At 34.0% G+C, this 16,414-nt stretch overlaps 1 protein-coding gene across 1 annotated transcript in view; it reads right to left on the bottom strand.

Moving 5' to 3' along the window:
• The window catches only part of LOC118746479 (protein still life, isoforms C/SIF type 2-like), a 375,070-nt gene that overhangs the window by 116,475 nt on the left and 242,181 nt on the right, over positions 1-16,414 (bottom strand). Inside the window, exon 10 of the mRNA XM_036480328.1 lies at positions 3,281-3,395. Within this exon, the coding sequence (XP_036336221.1) occupies positions 3,281-3,395 (115 nt within the window). The remainder of the gene's footprint in view (positions 1-3,280; positions 3,396-16,414) is intronic.

The raw sequence follows: 16,414 nt of genomic DNA, 5'->3' as shown, positions 1-16,414 counted from the left end.
ACTGTATACAAATGTGATTACACGACGTGTGTAGATCCATATACATATCTCACACCTAGATCTAAAGAGAGCTAACTCAAAAATCAGATCGGGAAATGTAACTGCTTGTAGTGTATATAATCATGAAGAAACAAAAAAGTAAGAGCGCCTGGGCCACACTGGGGAAGTGAAACTTACGTTATCCACATATCTAGTTTGTCTCACAACCAATATTTATATGTACGTATACATTTGCTTAAGGTTATTTTTTATCTTTTTTCTATCTAGATCCCTAAATTTATATTTTTCTGTTTTCCTTTATCTTTATATTTATCTTTATACTCTATTGTTCTTATAAGAGTAAATTTTTATAAATATTACTTCATCTTGGTCTTCATCTTTGCCTTTATCCTTTTCTTCATCTATATATTCACCTAGAAGTTGTGAGGTACGGTGAGGTGATAAGACGCTCCATACATCCACCAATTTTTCACTTTTTTATATGTTTTCCCATTTTTAATAAGGGTATCGATAATTTCGCGTTTTTCGTGAGTGCGGTGCAGACCTCGTTCTACTAAAAATTACAAAAATACGTTTTTGACTATTCCGGCTAAATATATAACAAACCAACTCATTAAACTTACTTTTTATTCCAAAAACTGAAATAGTTTTAATTGAAGTTAAATTTTGCGACTTTATATGTTCTGCGCTACTATTTCACTGCTCACCTTAAATCCCCTTCGCAGCAGGGGATAATTAAAAAAAAATTTAAACCGTAGCTATTCAACGGTTTGAAATTTGCATAGACTTAAATCATCCACTAGAGATGATAATTAAAAAAAAAAAATTCGATTCCAATATCGCGTAGTATGCGACGTCAAAGGCATAATGCATCACGCAAGTGCGCACTACTATTTCAGTGATCGTAACAATACATACGTGATGTGATTTCATGTGATGACATGTGAAGTGATGTGATAGAATGTCATGTCATGCCAAATGATGTCATATTATGTGATATTCTGTTATATGATATCACATAATGTGTGTCGATGCCAAAATTGATAAAATTATCGATAAAAAATTCTTTAAAAAATATCGATAGTAAGATGAATAACAATATTGATAAAAAAATCGATAAAAATTATCGATAACAAAATCGATAAAAATATCGACTATTATATCGATAAGTTCCGAAAATAACGATAGCTAAATCGATAACAACATAGATAAAAAATATCGATAAAAATTCCGATAACAAAATCGATAAAAATTTCGATAAAAATATTGATAACAAAATCGATAAAAATATCGCTTATTAAATCGATAAGTTCCGAAAATATCGATAGTAAAATCGATAAAAGTTTCGTTAACAAAATCAATAAAAATATCCACAAAAAAATTTATAAAAATATCGATTATCGGTATCCTCATCTTTTTCTTTATATTTATCTTTGTTTTTTGCCCTTATATATGTAAGTAAACTGTATAAACTTACCTTGATCTTCATTTTTGCATTCATTTTACGCATCTTTGTTTTGTTTTTTATTTCTACTTTTGCCTTCCTCCTTTTCTTTATCTATTTAAGTACTCATTCTACTTTCATTCTTGTGTTGGTCATTATCTAAATCTTATTCTTTAACATCTTATTAGCACGTTTTTGTTAAATTAATACCATTTGCATACATTTAAGAAGCACTCGATTCCGTCACAACCATTTCAATGTGCAACATGCGTGTGGAATTTTCATCGAATTTGCCAATTTACTCCCAACCAACCATCCGTCGCTAAAGAAGTTTCACTTCAAAAAATATCTGCATTCATTGGGGTAAGTCCTATGCATTGATTTATACAAAAAATAGTGCGATATGTACTTACATATGTACACAACTCGTTTCAAAAATACTTATTGTTTAATATTTGTTAAGTAAAAAAATTTAGATTTTAAATAAATAATCTTCTAAAACAACAAAAAAACTCTAAAATAGCCATTGTTTTAGAATACCATATAAATCCACATTTCAAACTTCGTGCAAAAACTATAAAAAATCTGCAAAGTTTCAGCTAATTTTTCAACTTTTTATTCAGATTTTTTCGAATTTTTTTGAGTTTGAAATGTGGGCTTATATAGTGTTTGTTATATCATCAGCTAGCTAGACTTTTATGGAAAAATAGTAAACATTAAATAAACAAAAGAAAAATAGCAAAAGTCGGTGAAAATGTTGATGACTTAATTAGCTGATCAAAAGTGTACATTAAGGTGGGCCTTAAAAATCAAAGGATTTATTTTTTTACTATTTCCCCATCTATCAATTGTTCTAATTTCGATTCGATTCGATTCATAGATCCATCTAATATTTTAAAATCACTTAATATACTTTCGTCTGCTGAATAAAAATACGGATCTACAATTTTGATATCTCCGTAAATTAAAAAAAAAACTTCTCTGAATACAAAAAAAATTCTCTAGCTTCAAAACTTGGCTGTCTGTTCTCTTTATATTAATTGTTATGAATTTACACCTCTTACGGGCCTCTAATGCACGTCTTCCCGGTATATGAATTTGAAAATATTTCAGAGGGAATATTTTTGAGACAAAAAAGCTATCTAGAGCAGTATTGTTCGGTACTTTAAAAAATAAGGCGCACACAAATTTGCATGCACAATTGTAAATTTCAAATGCTTATAAGGCTGTAATTTACGTGCGCTGCTTAAAAAAAGGAAATAAAATAAATTTCTCAAAATTATATGAAATTAAAAAATATATTTTTCTTTTTTACACAATAATATCTAGAAATTTAATGAAATTGAAAAATATTCTTCTTTTTAAGAGAAGAAAAATTAAAAGAAAGTTAAATAAAGAAAAAAAAAAAATTAAAAAAAAAAAACAGAAAAAAATAAAAGATTTTCTAATGAAAATTTATTTTTAATTAATTAAATGAAATTAAAAAATATATATTTTGAAACAGAAAAAAAATCTCTGCTATCCGAGGACTGGAACCCGGATCAATTTTGTACCTGCATACCTTAAACGAGATTTTGTATCTCAATTGCTCACAAATGCACATAAATATTTATGTATGTATAGGGGTATTCACGATGCGGTGCATACTGTCTAGCATGGTGCACAGGTAGCATAAATAGCATGATTGTTGTTGTTTCATGTGTTCAAACAACAACAAAATTAGCCAATCATGCTATTTATACCATCTATGCACCATGCTAGACAGTATGCACCGGAGCGTGAATACCCCTTATGTATTTGAACACATGCATTTGAGCATGTGTCACTGCGACTTACCGCATCATCATGCAAAGTGATTGCTCCTCTTGCAGTACGCTTTCCAAATACATCATATCCAAGTCAGATACAATAGCAGCATTGATCACCATTATTTCGTCTCCTTTGATAATTCCTGCAACGAAAATGCATACGTACATATAAATGTGAAAACAATTGAAGAATAAGGTAGAGGAAATCTGTATGGAAATGTGACATACTTACATACATGTATGTACATATATGTATGTAAATATATAAATATATATCTATTTTTGCATGATAACATAGAAAAGCCAACTTGTATGAATTTTTAGCCAAGAACAAAGACGGCATTCGACAGTTGGCAGGCAGGCGGAAGAAAGGATATCTAATAAAAAGCACAGAGGTAAGCTATGCACACGGGCTGACACATATGTATGTATGTACCTATGAATAACGCATACATACATATGTATAACGAAACTATAATATGTAGCCACTGTTGTTTTCCCTTGTGGGTTGCTGAGGAATACCTTGTTATACATTGTGTAGATAACACCTCATAAAAGTATGTAAGCATGTACGCAGTTCTGTGAATGGCTTTCCTTTTGTTCTGTTGCATCGCATAACAGTTACAATACAATTGCATACACGCGAAGTTGATAAGAGACCAAGCGACTTAAAAAATGTCTTGTAAATTTCACACGGCAAACGCTTTAAAGCGCTTACTTGTTGTTACGCATTCGAACGAATGCTCAAGGAAGCATGAAAAGATGTAAAATAAATATGTATACAAATCGACTCCTACTACTCGTACTAATATGCAGTGTAATCATCCGCATGGAAGTAAAATCACAAAGGTAAACTAAAGTTTGCAATATTTCCACAACGGTGCCACTTTTGTGTTATTTTTTTTGGTGATTTTGCACTGCCTCAATTTGACTCATATAATATTTGAAGCGGTAAAAAAAGGCTATTGCTGAGAAGTAGCTAAGTATAACCCGGGCGTATCCGGATATTGGGCTACATTTACCCGAGTACCCGGAAAGGCGGTCATCTTTATCCGGGTACTTGAATAGCGGGTTATATTTGTCCGGGTACCCAGGTAGTAGGTTATATTTATATGGATACCCGGATATAGGGTAATATTTATCTGAGTAGCCTCGAAAAGTTATACGGGTACCTGATAGCGGGTTATCTTTATCTGCATACCCGAAAAGATGGTTATCTTCATCCGAGTACCCGAGTAAAGATTTATTTTAGTCCGGGTACCCGGAAATGAAATGTGCGTATACACCGGAAGGAGATTTATTTTTATTTCTCATTAATATTCCTCCTTGACTGGGAATTATTTTTATTTCGCAGCGATAAAGGTTTCGCACTGAGAGCAACAAATAAAGCATTGTTAAAAAAGTTTCTGTTAAGCTCCGACTGCAACAATATTTCGGTGCAATGAACTTTTCAGTAAAATACCGTATTTGTTATTTATAGATCCTTCTTTCTGTTATCACCCAAAAATATGTGTTAGTGTAGTAGGCTTCTCTGGCTCTGGAAAAAAAAATACTCAAAATACATATATCTTCTTTTGATTAGACACTCCTCATATGAAAAATTAAATCGGGTGCATAGTTTTGTTGCACGATGCAATTAATAAAAGAATATACCCATATAAAGCTATGTATGATTCCATTATTAGTTCCTACAAGCGTAGCTTTCAGAAAGCATTGCTTTTGTATTGAGTTTTGCTATTACTGCTTCTAATAAGAGCTTTTGTTTCACAACTACACTGGTTGTCATTTTACTTTATTGTTTTGTACTTGTAAAGCTTATCAATGCAAATGAATTTATACACACACATGAATATTCTGATTTTAATTCTTTGTTTTTTATTTTGTTCGTTGCATATATTTTACACCTGAATAGTTTGTCTTTTGAAAGCGTTTTCCACGAGTACTGCATGACACACAAAAATGCACTTGAGGAATTTGTGAGCAGCTCCACTAGAAAACTGCATTCATTCTGCTTTATATTAATGCATTTTTTTGTACATACTACTTGTAAGAGGCTTAGCTGTTGCTGGCAAATGAATTTACATCTTTTTGATGGAATCTGTGAGTTACTCGTGGATGCTCCGCATGCCCGAAAGCTGTACGTATGTGTGCGGGTATATTTTTTAATGCTTCCACAAGGCACCTTTTCATGCTTAAGTCTCACAAAGAGTGTGCAAATTTGCGGTGTACAATGCGCTTTTGTTGGCAAAAAAACAAAGATGAGTGTTAAATAAAATCTTGAAATTTAATGTTGAAAGTGAAAATTCGTTTCGTCAGCTATAGCAACCGTTCATTGCTTGCCATCGTCATCACCTTTTCCAACTTCAGCTGTTCTGAGTGTGTGTGCTCTTCTTAGTACCTGTTCTACAGCAACTTCAGTTGCTTGAAATTCGAATTTAGGGTGCATTTTTAATTTTTGACGAGCTCGCAGAAAGTTTACGAAGGAATGAATGTGTATAGGAGCAGAATTATGAGGGGAAATGTTTGACATTCCGAGCGCTGTTCATTTATGAGAGCAAGAAACAAAAGCAAAGAAAGCGAAATGAATATGCGGGATGTCAAAAGAGGATGAACTCATACACATGTGAGAGTACGAAGTCCTGTCATTTAATAAAATGCCAAAGTGTATGTGGAACATACGTACAGACATACATATTTACATGTGAATGTATAGAAAAATGTATAATCTTAAAGAAAGTTCATCTATTTTCCTCTAATCTATACAACAACCCGGCAAACATTTTCGATCGCCGGAGGATATCTTTTAATAAATATTTCGATAACTTCAATAAGAACAGCGCGCAACTTTCGACAACGAATAAATTTTGTTTTGTAAGCACTTGTTTAGCTTGTGACGAGACTTCCAAAGGATATACAGACGATTTGTGAATAAAAGACTTTTGCAGCTCTTTCGAAATTTTCCCTTCGGAAGAGTACACATTTTTTGACTGAGCAATTGTAAGAAGGTAAATAATGCGTCCGTTAACCGTCTTTTCGTCACAAGGACTGTTACAATAATAATCGCTTCGTCACTTTGACGATCGAGTACATCGGGTGAAATCGGATAAGATGGCTGTCCTCTCATCACTACAATGATGTAATTTTAACTTTTAAATAAAAAAATCGCTTTCACCGCTGTGCTGAAATCGTTTTATAATTATATGGGTTATCTATATTCCCTTTGTTAAGGAAAGGTAAGTGGAGTTAAGGCTTCAAGCCCAAAAAAGGTCGCAGCTTTCGAGTCATTGCGTAGTTTTTTTTTAAATTAAAAAAATAAGAATGTACCACATCAAAATGATCCGGGCACTTCCATTTGAAAATTTTGGGCATGACTGATGTAGATGAAGAAAAGTATAAAGATAAAGATTAAAATAGATGTAAAGACACCTAAAGATTAGACAAAGAGAAAGGTTAACTTGAAACTTAATACATACCTATAATGACAAATGCGGGGGTGAATATGCAGATGAAGAAAATAATGAAGATAAATATCAGGATAAAAGTAAAGGAAAATATAGAGATAAAAATTAAAAGACAAAGATAAATATAAAGATAAACAGAAAGACAGAAAAAGCGATAAAGAAAAAGTTAGAGATTGGGGAAGTCTTGAGATAAAGAGAGAGACAAATATAAAGATAAACCTGAAGAATGAGATATGTTATGTTACGTTATGTTAAATTATGTTATATTATGCTGTTATGTTATGTTATATTAAATATGTAATGATACGTTATGCTATGTTTTTTATGTTGCTCCGCTGTTGGTGGCCGCTGTGGTGTAGTGGTAAGCAGTGCGCGCTTCCACTGCGCAGCGCCTGGGTTCAAGCCCTGGCCAAAGCAACACCGCAAAAAAATTTAGAAAAAAGGTTTTTTCTTAACAGCGGTCGCCCCTCGGCAGGCAATGGCAAACCTCCGAGTGTATTTCTGCCATGAAAAACAGCTTCTCATAAAAATACAATCGCCGTTCGGAGTCGGCGTAAAAACTGTAGGTCCCTCCTCTTTGTGTAACAACATCAAGGCGCACGCCGCAAATCGGAAGAGAAGATAAAATTTGCTATTGCATTGCGCCCAAAGTAATGGGCGTGGCGTTTTAAAATTTTGTCCAGATACTTCTAAAATGAAAATAACAAGATTAAAAGCTAAACTAAAGTATTTAGTTCACTAAAAAAAAAAATGGCGACCGAAAGGGTAAATAATGTTTTTTTTTTCACATTTCATACTTAAAAATACTGCACTTCTGGCGGGGTAGTGAAGAAATTTTGTACTTTCTTCTCCTAGTTTGGAAGCTTTTCTTGAAATCGATAAAACAAAAAACGCTGAGTGCGAAGTGCTGCCAACGTATTATTCAAATCATAAGTATGCTACCTTCGTATCTATTCGGATTAACTGATAGCGAAAAAAGTCACAAAACTTAGTCTAGCGTGGGTTCAGTGGCACAAAATATGCACAACCTTACTTTATTTTGGCATTGCGCAAAAAATTAATAATATGCTTTCGATTAATCAATTTAACACTTTCCTTTTTCTAGTTGGCATTCTTAGGCACTTTTCGATCCCCAATATGGCACCTTATAGCTATTAACCTTGGCAGCCCTGTATACAGGGAAAAATTAGACGAGTATATTGCTTACAGGGCGTATGAGTTACCTGAGCCGCACTGACGCAATATCTCTGTCTGGTCTGGAGCTACATAGTATTTACATAAGTATGTAAGATTGTCATATGGCAAGTGTAAATCTTCTTCCACGTTTTCGCTGCAGTAGTGCATGCACCTGTCGCCGTCTCAATTGTGGCTATCAACTTGCCACCTTTAAGCCGCAGCTGTAACACTTTTAGCCTCAGCTCAGTCAGCCAACCGGTGCATATAAGAAGCCGGTAACTCTGCTTACTTCTTGCGGCTGACAACGCTGCCACTTAAACGAGTATAATAATAATAAAACTCGTGTTTTTCATTGTAGTTAACTGCTGTTTTTTTTCCCTTAAAAAATGTATGCATCACATATTAAATATCTATGTATGTATATATATGAACACTAGTTAGCTGCCGGTACGTGAGAAAGCTCTGCAATGACACTGATGGCGGCACCTTAGGTGAAAACTAGAGATTTTCATTTGAATAATCGCCTTAGTAGGTAACACAGTGGCATTTACATTCGTAAGAAGGAAACTCCAGTGTCGGCGGCGAGAATGATGAAAACGGCACTCAGCATATTCCAAAGCACTGAGCGCATGCATTGTCTGCTTAAGTTGGTGTGGGTACAGACATAACTGCTCGCACATATACAATTGTAAGCATAAATTTATCAAGTACACAGGTACGCTTTTAGGCTGAAATCGCTTTAAAGGCTTTCTTTAATGCGTTTTAAATTTGAAACTATGAAATACTATATTCACGCGTCTTTTATTGGGAAGTGATGAATTGCATATGATCATGAAGCAATAAGCATCTATAGCTTATTCATGTCGTTTCCTCAATCGGAAAAAATTTTTAAGGCCATAGATTTTTTGTACAATTCAGGTCTGGAGTAGCTAGATAAAACACTAGGTAGGGGCTTAACACATATATACTAGTTATACACATTCTTTTGCATTATCGAAAATGGTCAAGTTAATGAAATTTATCAAGTTATCGATTTTTATTGAATTATCATTATTTATGGAGTTAACGAAATTGAACGAATTATCGTACTGTATCAAGTTCTGTCAAATTATCGAGTTATCGATAGTTATTGATTTAACGAATTTCGAACCGAAGTTTTTGAAATTTTCAAAGTATGTCCAGTTATAGCATAAGTATGCCTAGTTTTCACTGTTTATCGGTTTATCGAATTATATTGAGTTAACAGAGTGTAACGAGTTCTCGAAGTTTGTCGTTAGACTTGGAAATTTATGGAGCTATCAGAATCAATCGAGTTTTAGAGTTATCCAAAGTTTGTGGAGTTGTCGATATATAGATCTCTATAGAGATGCGTCGGCCGCTGTGGTGTAGTGGTAAGCAGTGCGCGCTTCCACTCCGCAACGCCTGGGTTCAAACCCTGGTCAAAGCAACATCGCAAAAAATATAGAAAAAAGGTTTTTTCTTAACAGCGGTCGTCCCTCGGCAGGCAATGGCAAACCTCCGAGTGTATTTCTGCCATGAAAAACAGCTTCTCATAAAAATACAATCGCCGTTCGGAGTCGGCGTAAAACTGTAGGTCCCTCCGCTTTGTGTGACAACTTCAAGGCGCACGCCACAAATCGGAGGAGAAGCTCGGCCAAACACTAACATATGTGTAAGAGCCAATCGATTATATTATTATATTATTATCTTTATATTTATCTTTTCATTTCCTTTACCTTTATCCTGATCTTTATCTTCAACTTTATCAACTTATCCTGATCTTTACTTTACTCCTTGAATTAATTAATTTAAGTCTTCTCCTTAAACCGGAGCTAAGCACGTTTCTTTAGTTCAATATCAATATTAAAGCATCGATTTAGGAGGCATTTCCGCCCCAACCATATACATGTATGGCATTGGTATTGGTGTCATTTTCGAATTGATTTTTTCGTTTTATGTTAAACCATTTTGAAATTTGAAAAATTTTCCGCACATCAGCATTAAAATATCTTTCTAATGATACATGTATAATTTTCTTTACCTAAGAAGTATAGTTTAGCCGTAAAAGGGGTGTAAAGAAAACATGATTGCCTAACCGTCAAAATGTTATGAGCGAAATTTTTTTCAACATTTTCTTTTTGAAGCAGAACTATTTCTAGATCATTTAGATGCATTTCTACATCAAAAATAAAATGTTGAAAAAATTTCGCTTACATTTTTTTTTGCGGTTAGGGCTCGATATGTATTTTACTAAATAGTACATAAAAAAAAATTTATTTTTCTGAAACTTTAAAAATTTTCAGCTAAGCTGTAATACACACATAAATGAATGTGTCCTACTAAAGGGCATAGGAGCATGTTTGTATTCATATAAGGGCTATCACATATCATACGACAATAGTAATCAAGTAAAGCAGCAAAAAGTTACAGTCGAAAAAGTCCAGCTGAATACAAATAAAAGCCAATGCCTGCGAATGAGATTTGTTTACGTGGGCGCCTCAAACGACGAAGCGAGGCTACGGGACGAATGACAATAAATTGGCGCAGCGGAAGAGCAAAAAAAAAAAAACAAAATGCTGTTAGTGAACTATTGGCAAATTAAAAGAAAAAACGCTTTGCACAAAAAATCAGAGATGCATGTAAAAACCAGCGTTGCATAACAACTCGACGCACCCATCAAGTCTCGCTCGAAAGGCAAACAAACCAAAGAGTCGGGTTGAATTTCATTTGTGTTGAAACAGAAACGAATAGTGAAATAGCAGCGGTAACGCCAGCGCAAGAAAGGATATCAGCAGCGCAGACAAGGCGACTACTAATGGGGCCGCGCTAACTGGCAATGGCTTCAGCGGCATCACAACCTTGGTTCGCCTCAGCGACGAAGTATTTGCGTTCCTACACGTATCACGTGTTTGTCTGTTTACCAAAGGGCTACTCTGGCATGCAAAGCAACAAATTGCGAGCGTATGTATGTATGTAGTATATGCGTTGGTGTGTGCGCCGCTATGCGCTTACATATACAAAAGTGTGCTTGAGTGCGTGTCGAGTTGTTGACAACGTATGTTGCATGTTAAGTGACACGTTGTGATGTGATGCAAGATGATGCAATTGCAGTGGTGAAACGAGGAATACCTTTGGCAAAAGGCCAGCATAAACACATAACGACACAGAGATACGTGAACCAAGCAGGTCATAAGTTCGTAACTGGATGCGGTTGGACGTGAGCGTGTTTGTGGTTGTGTGCTAAAATATGTGTAAGGTGATTATTGCACGAGATTGCGTATACGCACTGCAGTACCAAATGTCAACACCAAACCTAAATGCATGCAAGGATTCATGCGTATTTATACATCCGTACATATGTACATATGTATATGTATACTTAAGTACGTGTTGCGGCAAGGCATCAGTGCTGTTGCTGTTGATATTATGCGTTTGACGACGGTCCAACCTAACTTGGGACCATTGGCCAGTGACTTAAAAATTTACACATTGTTGCACAAAAGGCAAACTAGGCCGCTGGCAGCTTCCAAAGTCAGCGGTCATATGGTATGGAAAACACATGAACATAAATATATATATATACACACATGCAAATTAATGTATCCTCTTGGGTTATCTGCACTGCCCTAAAATCGTGAAAGTGTTTGTGTGCGGTTGTTTGAAATCTGCTGTTGCAAGATCAATATATCATTTGCATACAATTTAAAGGCTGAGGATGTCGACAAAAACAGCAAAAGGCCAACAGAGCAAATAGTAGTGGAAACTTCAAACACGATTTGTTGTAGCAACACTCAGCTTCAACTAAGTTCAGAGGTTAGGTTTTTTAATTTGAAGCACAAGAGTTGCAAATAAAATTCAGCTGAGCGTGGATGCTTTGGTTTAGTTATTGGAATGTTAACTGAAACGTATTCTGCCCTAGGCAAAATTTAATACTCAAAGCAATTATTTGTATGCAATATGGGCAGTTTGCACAGAAACGAAGAAAAATAATTATTTGAGGGTGGAGTTTTAAAAAAGTCATCAAAATTTTCGTAAGATTTTTAAAAGACTTTTGATAATAATTATATACTATTTTTTTACGAAACTATGGGCAAAATATGGTAAAGCTGCGTCTTTATTTTTTCCGCCTGTTGTCAGGATTTTTTTAAAATGATTTTGAAATTTGAAAATATGATTACTTCAAACAATTATTTAAAAATATCAGTGCAATGTGTGCGGCATGGGCATCGTATTAAGAAGAAACTACCATCCATATTTGACTTAAGGTAACGGGAATATATTGATTTTCTTTGTGTGTAAAATTGCTTGTCGCGCAGTGTTATCAGTCAGTTATATTTTTCTGTGTCTGAAAAGGCTTTTATTTTAAGACCTAATGCTGAAAAAGTCATGAACTAGTGTCAAACTGCCCCGAACTGGTAATGAACTAGCCCCAAAAAATGTTTCAAAATGGTTCCAAAAAAGAGCAGTATTGGTCCCGAAATGGCCCTGAACTAGTACCGTCATTTAAGAAATACATTTTTGTTTCTCACCTATAATTATAAACCTATAATTATAAAACGCCGTCTTCGTATGCGTGAGGCTTCACCACGAACTGAATGTGTACATAAGTATGTACATATGCGCATTTGGAGTAAGCTGATGGTTGCCATTTGCCTATTAAAAAAATAGGGCCTTATTGCACATCTGAAGGCCAAGCACTTCCATTTGACAGCTCCCTTTTTGTTCCAACGAACAGCCCACATCTTGCAATTTTTCGTAAAGCTGGTAACCCTCTTCGAAAAAATTAAAATTTATTGCACATCTGAAGGCCACTTCTTTTTTTTATAATTTAATGAGCTGTGCAATCTGATGTCATTAATAAAAATGCCCTCACGTATTACATATGTATATGTAAGGTAGTAATTTTTTTAAAGGTGGCAACCTCACTAAAAATAAAAGCTTTTGCACACCCAAAGCCCATATATTTTCACTTGGTGCCTCACTCTTTAGTCCAACGAACAGTAAAGATCTCATAAGTTTTAAACAGGTGGCAATCCTACTCAAAAAATAATACGCTATTGCACATCTAGACGCTAAGTCCTCTTCATTTAACTGTGACGGTGCAGAACTGATATATTCGCTTATTAAGATTAATTATAGTAATTTTATTGACAGCTGGCGACCCTACTAAAAAAAATAAAACATTGATGCTTATAAACAGGCCAATCCCTTTCATTTGACATTTAATTTTTTTAATCTTATAAGCTTTTAGAAATAGAAATATAGGAATTCTAAATACCAAACAACGATTTATTTGGAATAAAAATAATCCATTTTTTGTACAAATATATCCCTAAATAAGCTTAATGAAAGGCATTCTTATAAGGCAAGAGAAGGCGTCTACTCTTTGTGTTTGAGGAGAAAGTGGCAAAAGCTGGAGCTGCTATCAGAAGTTAAGAAAAATTCGTTATAAGAAAGGATGCACAAAAATTAGCAATAGAGACATCAGATATGTACATATGTATGTATGTATCTATGTAAAACTCAAAGCTGTCTAACCGCTTATTATGCAAATTTGTATGCGACATAGACCCATCGACGCCTTTGATCAAACCGGTCGCATTTATCACTTTTTCTTGCTGTTGCACACGATTGCCACCATAAAATGCGGCACCGCCGGTTATGAGGCTTACTGCGAAATGTCAGTTAAAGACATCATTAACGATGACAAATTAATTAGAAAACTTTCAGCGTCAGCAATATCAGTCACCTTGTGAGCGTTGTAGCATCAAAAGCAGCGACTGTAAAATTCCTTAATACAGGCGACAGTTGTTTTTGTACTCAGTATATTTTAAACTTTTGTATTTTTTAATTTGTTTGAAATTATTTTTTTTTATGGAATATTGGTTTGTGTCACATGCACTTTTTATGTCATGTAGTAGAGGTGGTAGAACAGGTTTAAAAAATGTTTTTGGCTTTAGCAGAATTTCAACACATCCCCAAGATCTGGATTTTAGTAAAAATAGCTGAAAATCGGGATGTTGGGTCAAAACACGGGCCACAAATTGGAACATTTTTAACGGATTCTCAAAATCTTCGTTGTTCGTTGAAAAGTGGAAGGTTGTGTCTTTCCACTGCTTTTAGAAAATTTACGTTAAGTGGATAACCATTGACTTCGTGCACCAAAAACTTGAGAAACATCCGAAAACGGAATAGTCCAGCGTCTTCGTCTTGGTCTGCAGGCTGCATCGGAGACACAGCCGCTAAATTTAAACGTAGAATACGTGGTATGGTTAAGAGCACATCCAAGTCAAAAACGAAAGCACACACTAAGAAAAAAATATGGATAACACAAGCGATAATAATATCGAGAGCAATATCGATAAAAACAGCGATAACAAGATCGATAAAAACATCGATAACAAAATCGATAATAATATCGATAGCAAAGTCGATAACAAAATCGATTAAAATATCGATAAAGAAAATCGATAAAAATATCGATAACAAAATCGATAAAATATCGAAAACAAAATCGATAAAAATATCGGTAACAAAATCGATAAAAATATCGGTAACAAAATCGAGAAAAATATCGATAAAAAATCGATAAAAAATATCGATAACAAAATTGATAACAAAATCGATTACAAAATCGATAATAAAATCGATTAAAATATCGATAACAAAATCGAAAAAAAAATATCGTTTATTATATTGATAAGTCCCGAAAATATCGATAGCAAAATCAATAACAATACCGATAAAAATTTCGATAACAAAATCGATAAAAAATATCGATAACAAAAACGATAAAATATCGATTATTATATCGATAAGTCCCGAGAATTCCGAAAATCTCTAAAATTCCGAAATAGTCCCCAGACTGAGTCTCTGTCTATATCCTTTTCTCTATAATTACCTTTATTTTAATCTTTCTTCCCCTATCTTCATCTTGACTTTTATCGGTATCCTCATCCTCATATTTTTCTTTATATTTATCTTTGTTTTTACTTTTATGTTTATCTTATTCTTCGTCTACATGTTCTCCTTCACCTTTGCCTTTTATAAATATTGCGCCATCTGTTATTCATCTCCTTCTCTCACGTCCAACGCATGCACGTGTTTGCAAAACGATGACTAAGTAATTTTGTATGGAAACTCATTTATTTATTTGAATAAAATAAACATATTTAAAAGATATCAACCAATACTTCCCATATACTAAACGAAAGGAAAACACCTGAATTTTTGACTAAAGAAAACGAAAACAAAATCATTCGAGCGGTTTGGTAATAGAAAAAAATGCAAATTTTTCCAACAATTTTTTGCCTTTAAATGCTCAATATTGGTTGAATTTATATAAAATTTGTATATGATAATATTTCAATTGTTTCAAAGAACCCATATACCGAAAATGAAAGTTATATCTACAAATCATAAGTTGCTAGAGGAACAGGGAATGCTGGTGGCTAAGTTACATTTAGATTGGAACTGCGATAATAGCTAAGCTTAACAAAGACAGCTAAATGAAGGAAACTGCAAAAAAGCATTTCAGCAAATCTCTTGTCGTCTGTTTCTGGTATCATTGATATGCTTCACTATTAACACTTACCACTTTCTTCAATTAGCTTAGCTTTTATCAAAACATCCTCAGGCAATAGAGATCACACTCTTGAGCTTAGAATTCCTTTAAAAAACCTTTTCTTTCTGATAAATCAAAACCAAACAGCTGGATGGAACTTTGAGTGGTAATTAAAATCTTACTACAATAATTTGCGCAAGTAAAAGAGATATCAAAGAGCAAATGTTCAGTTTATAATAATTGTGGTATCTCGAAAGCTTTTGACGTTTACAATACTCATACATATACTCAGCAAGGTATAGTTTTTTTTAGCTTTTTCAAAATTGTCATAGATATTCAAAGTCGAGCTCATTTGAAAGAGCTATCTTTCCACTATAATAAGAGTATTTTTATTTAGTTTAGATAAGTTTTGTTACGAGGAATCTTTATGGATGGATCTCGAGAAAAATTCTCAAATTCAAATATCGTTTGCACATCAAGCCATATATTTATTCCTATATATCGATTACCTTTAATATATATATACGATTTGGAAAAAACGTTCAGATTTAGGGGATGCGTGCGTAAAATTTAAAAACCACGATTTACGAGGTGGTTTGCCGACCTCTGAAACGCAGGCGGTTTTGAAAGCATATTAAAACCAGGGTTTAAATGCCGCATGGTTTAAGCAAAATTAATAAATAGTGTGGAGTTAAATAAAAAAATTTCCACGAAAAAAATTGTGGTTTTTAGGCAATTTCGGAACACGTTGCTGGTCACTAACAAAACTTTTGTTTTATAATAAATAGTTTGCATGTCAAAATAGTTAGTCAGGAAATGAACTTTAAATCAGTGTTGCCGTTTTAGCCCTTTGGTGGCTAGATTTAGGTACCACATACTTTTTTTGGCCACATAAATTTAAAATTGCCCCTAGCCCTTTTTTTAGCCCTTTGGGAGAATTTACTTATACTTGGCATGAAAA

This window comes from Rhagoletis pomonella, unplaced genomic scaffold (genome assembly GCF_013731165.1).
Source record: "Rhagoletis pomonella isolate Grant_MI unplaced genomic scaffold, Rhpom_1.0 Rhpom_scaffold_00010, whole genome shotgun sequence".
NCBI classification, from domain to species: Eukaryota; Metazoa; Arthropoda; class Insecta; order Diptera; family Tephritidae; genus Rhagoletis; species Rhagoletis pomonella.
This window is presented reverse-complemented; position numbering and strand designations above follow the sequence as displayed.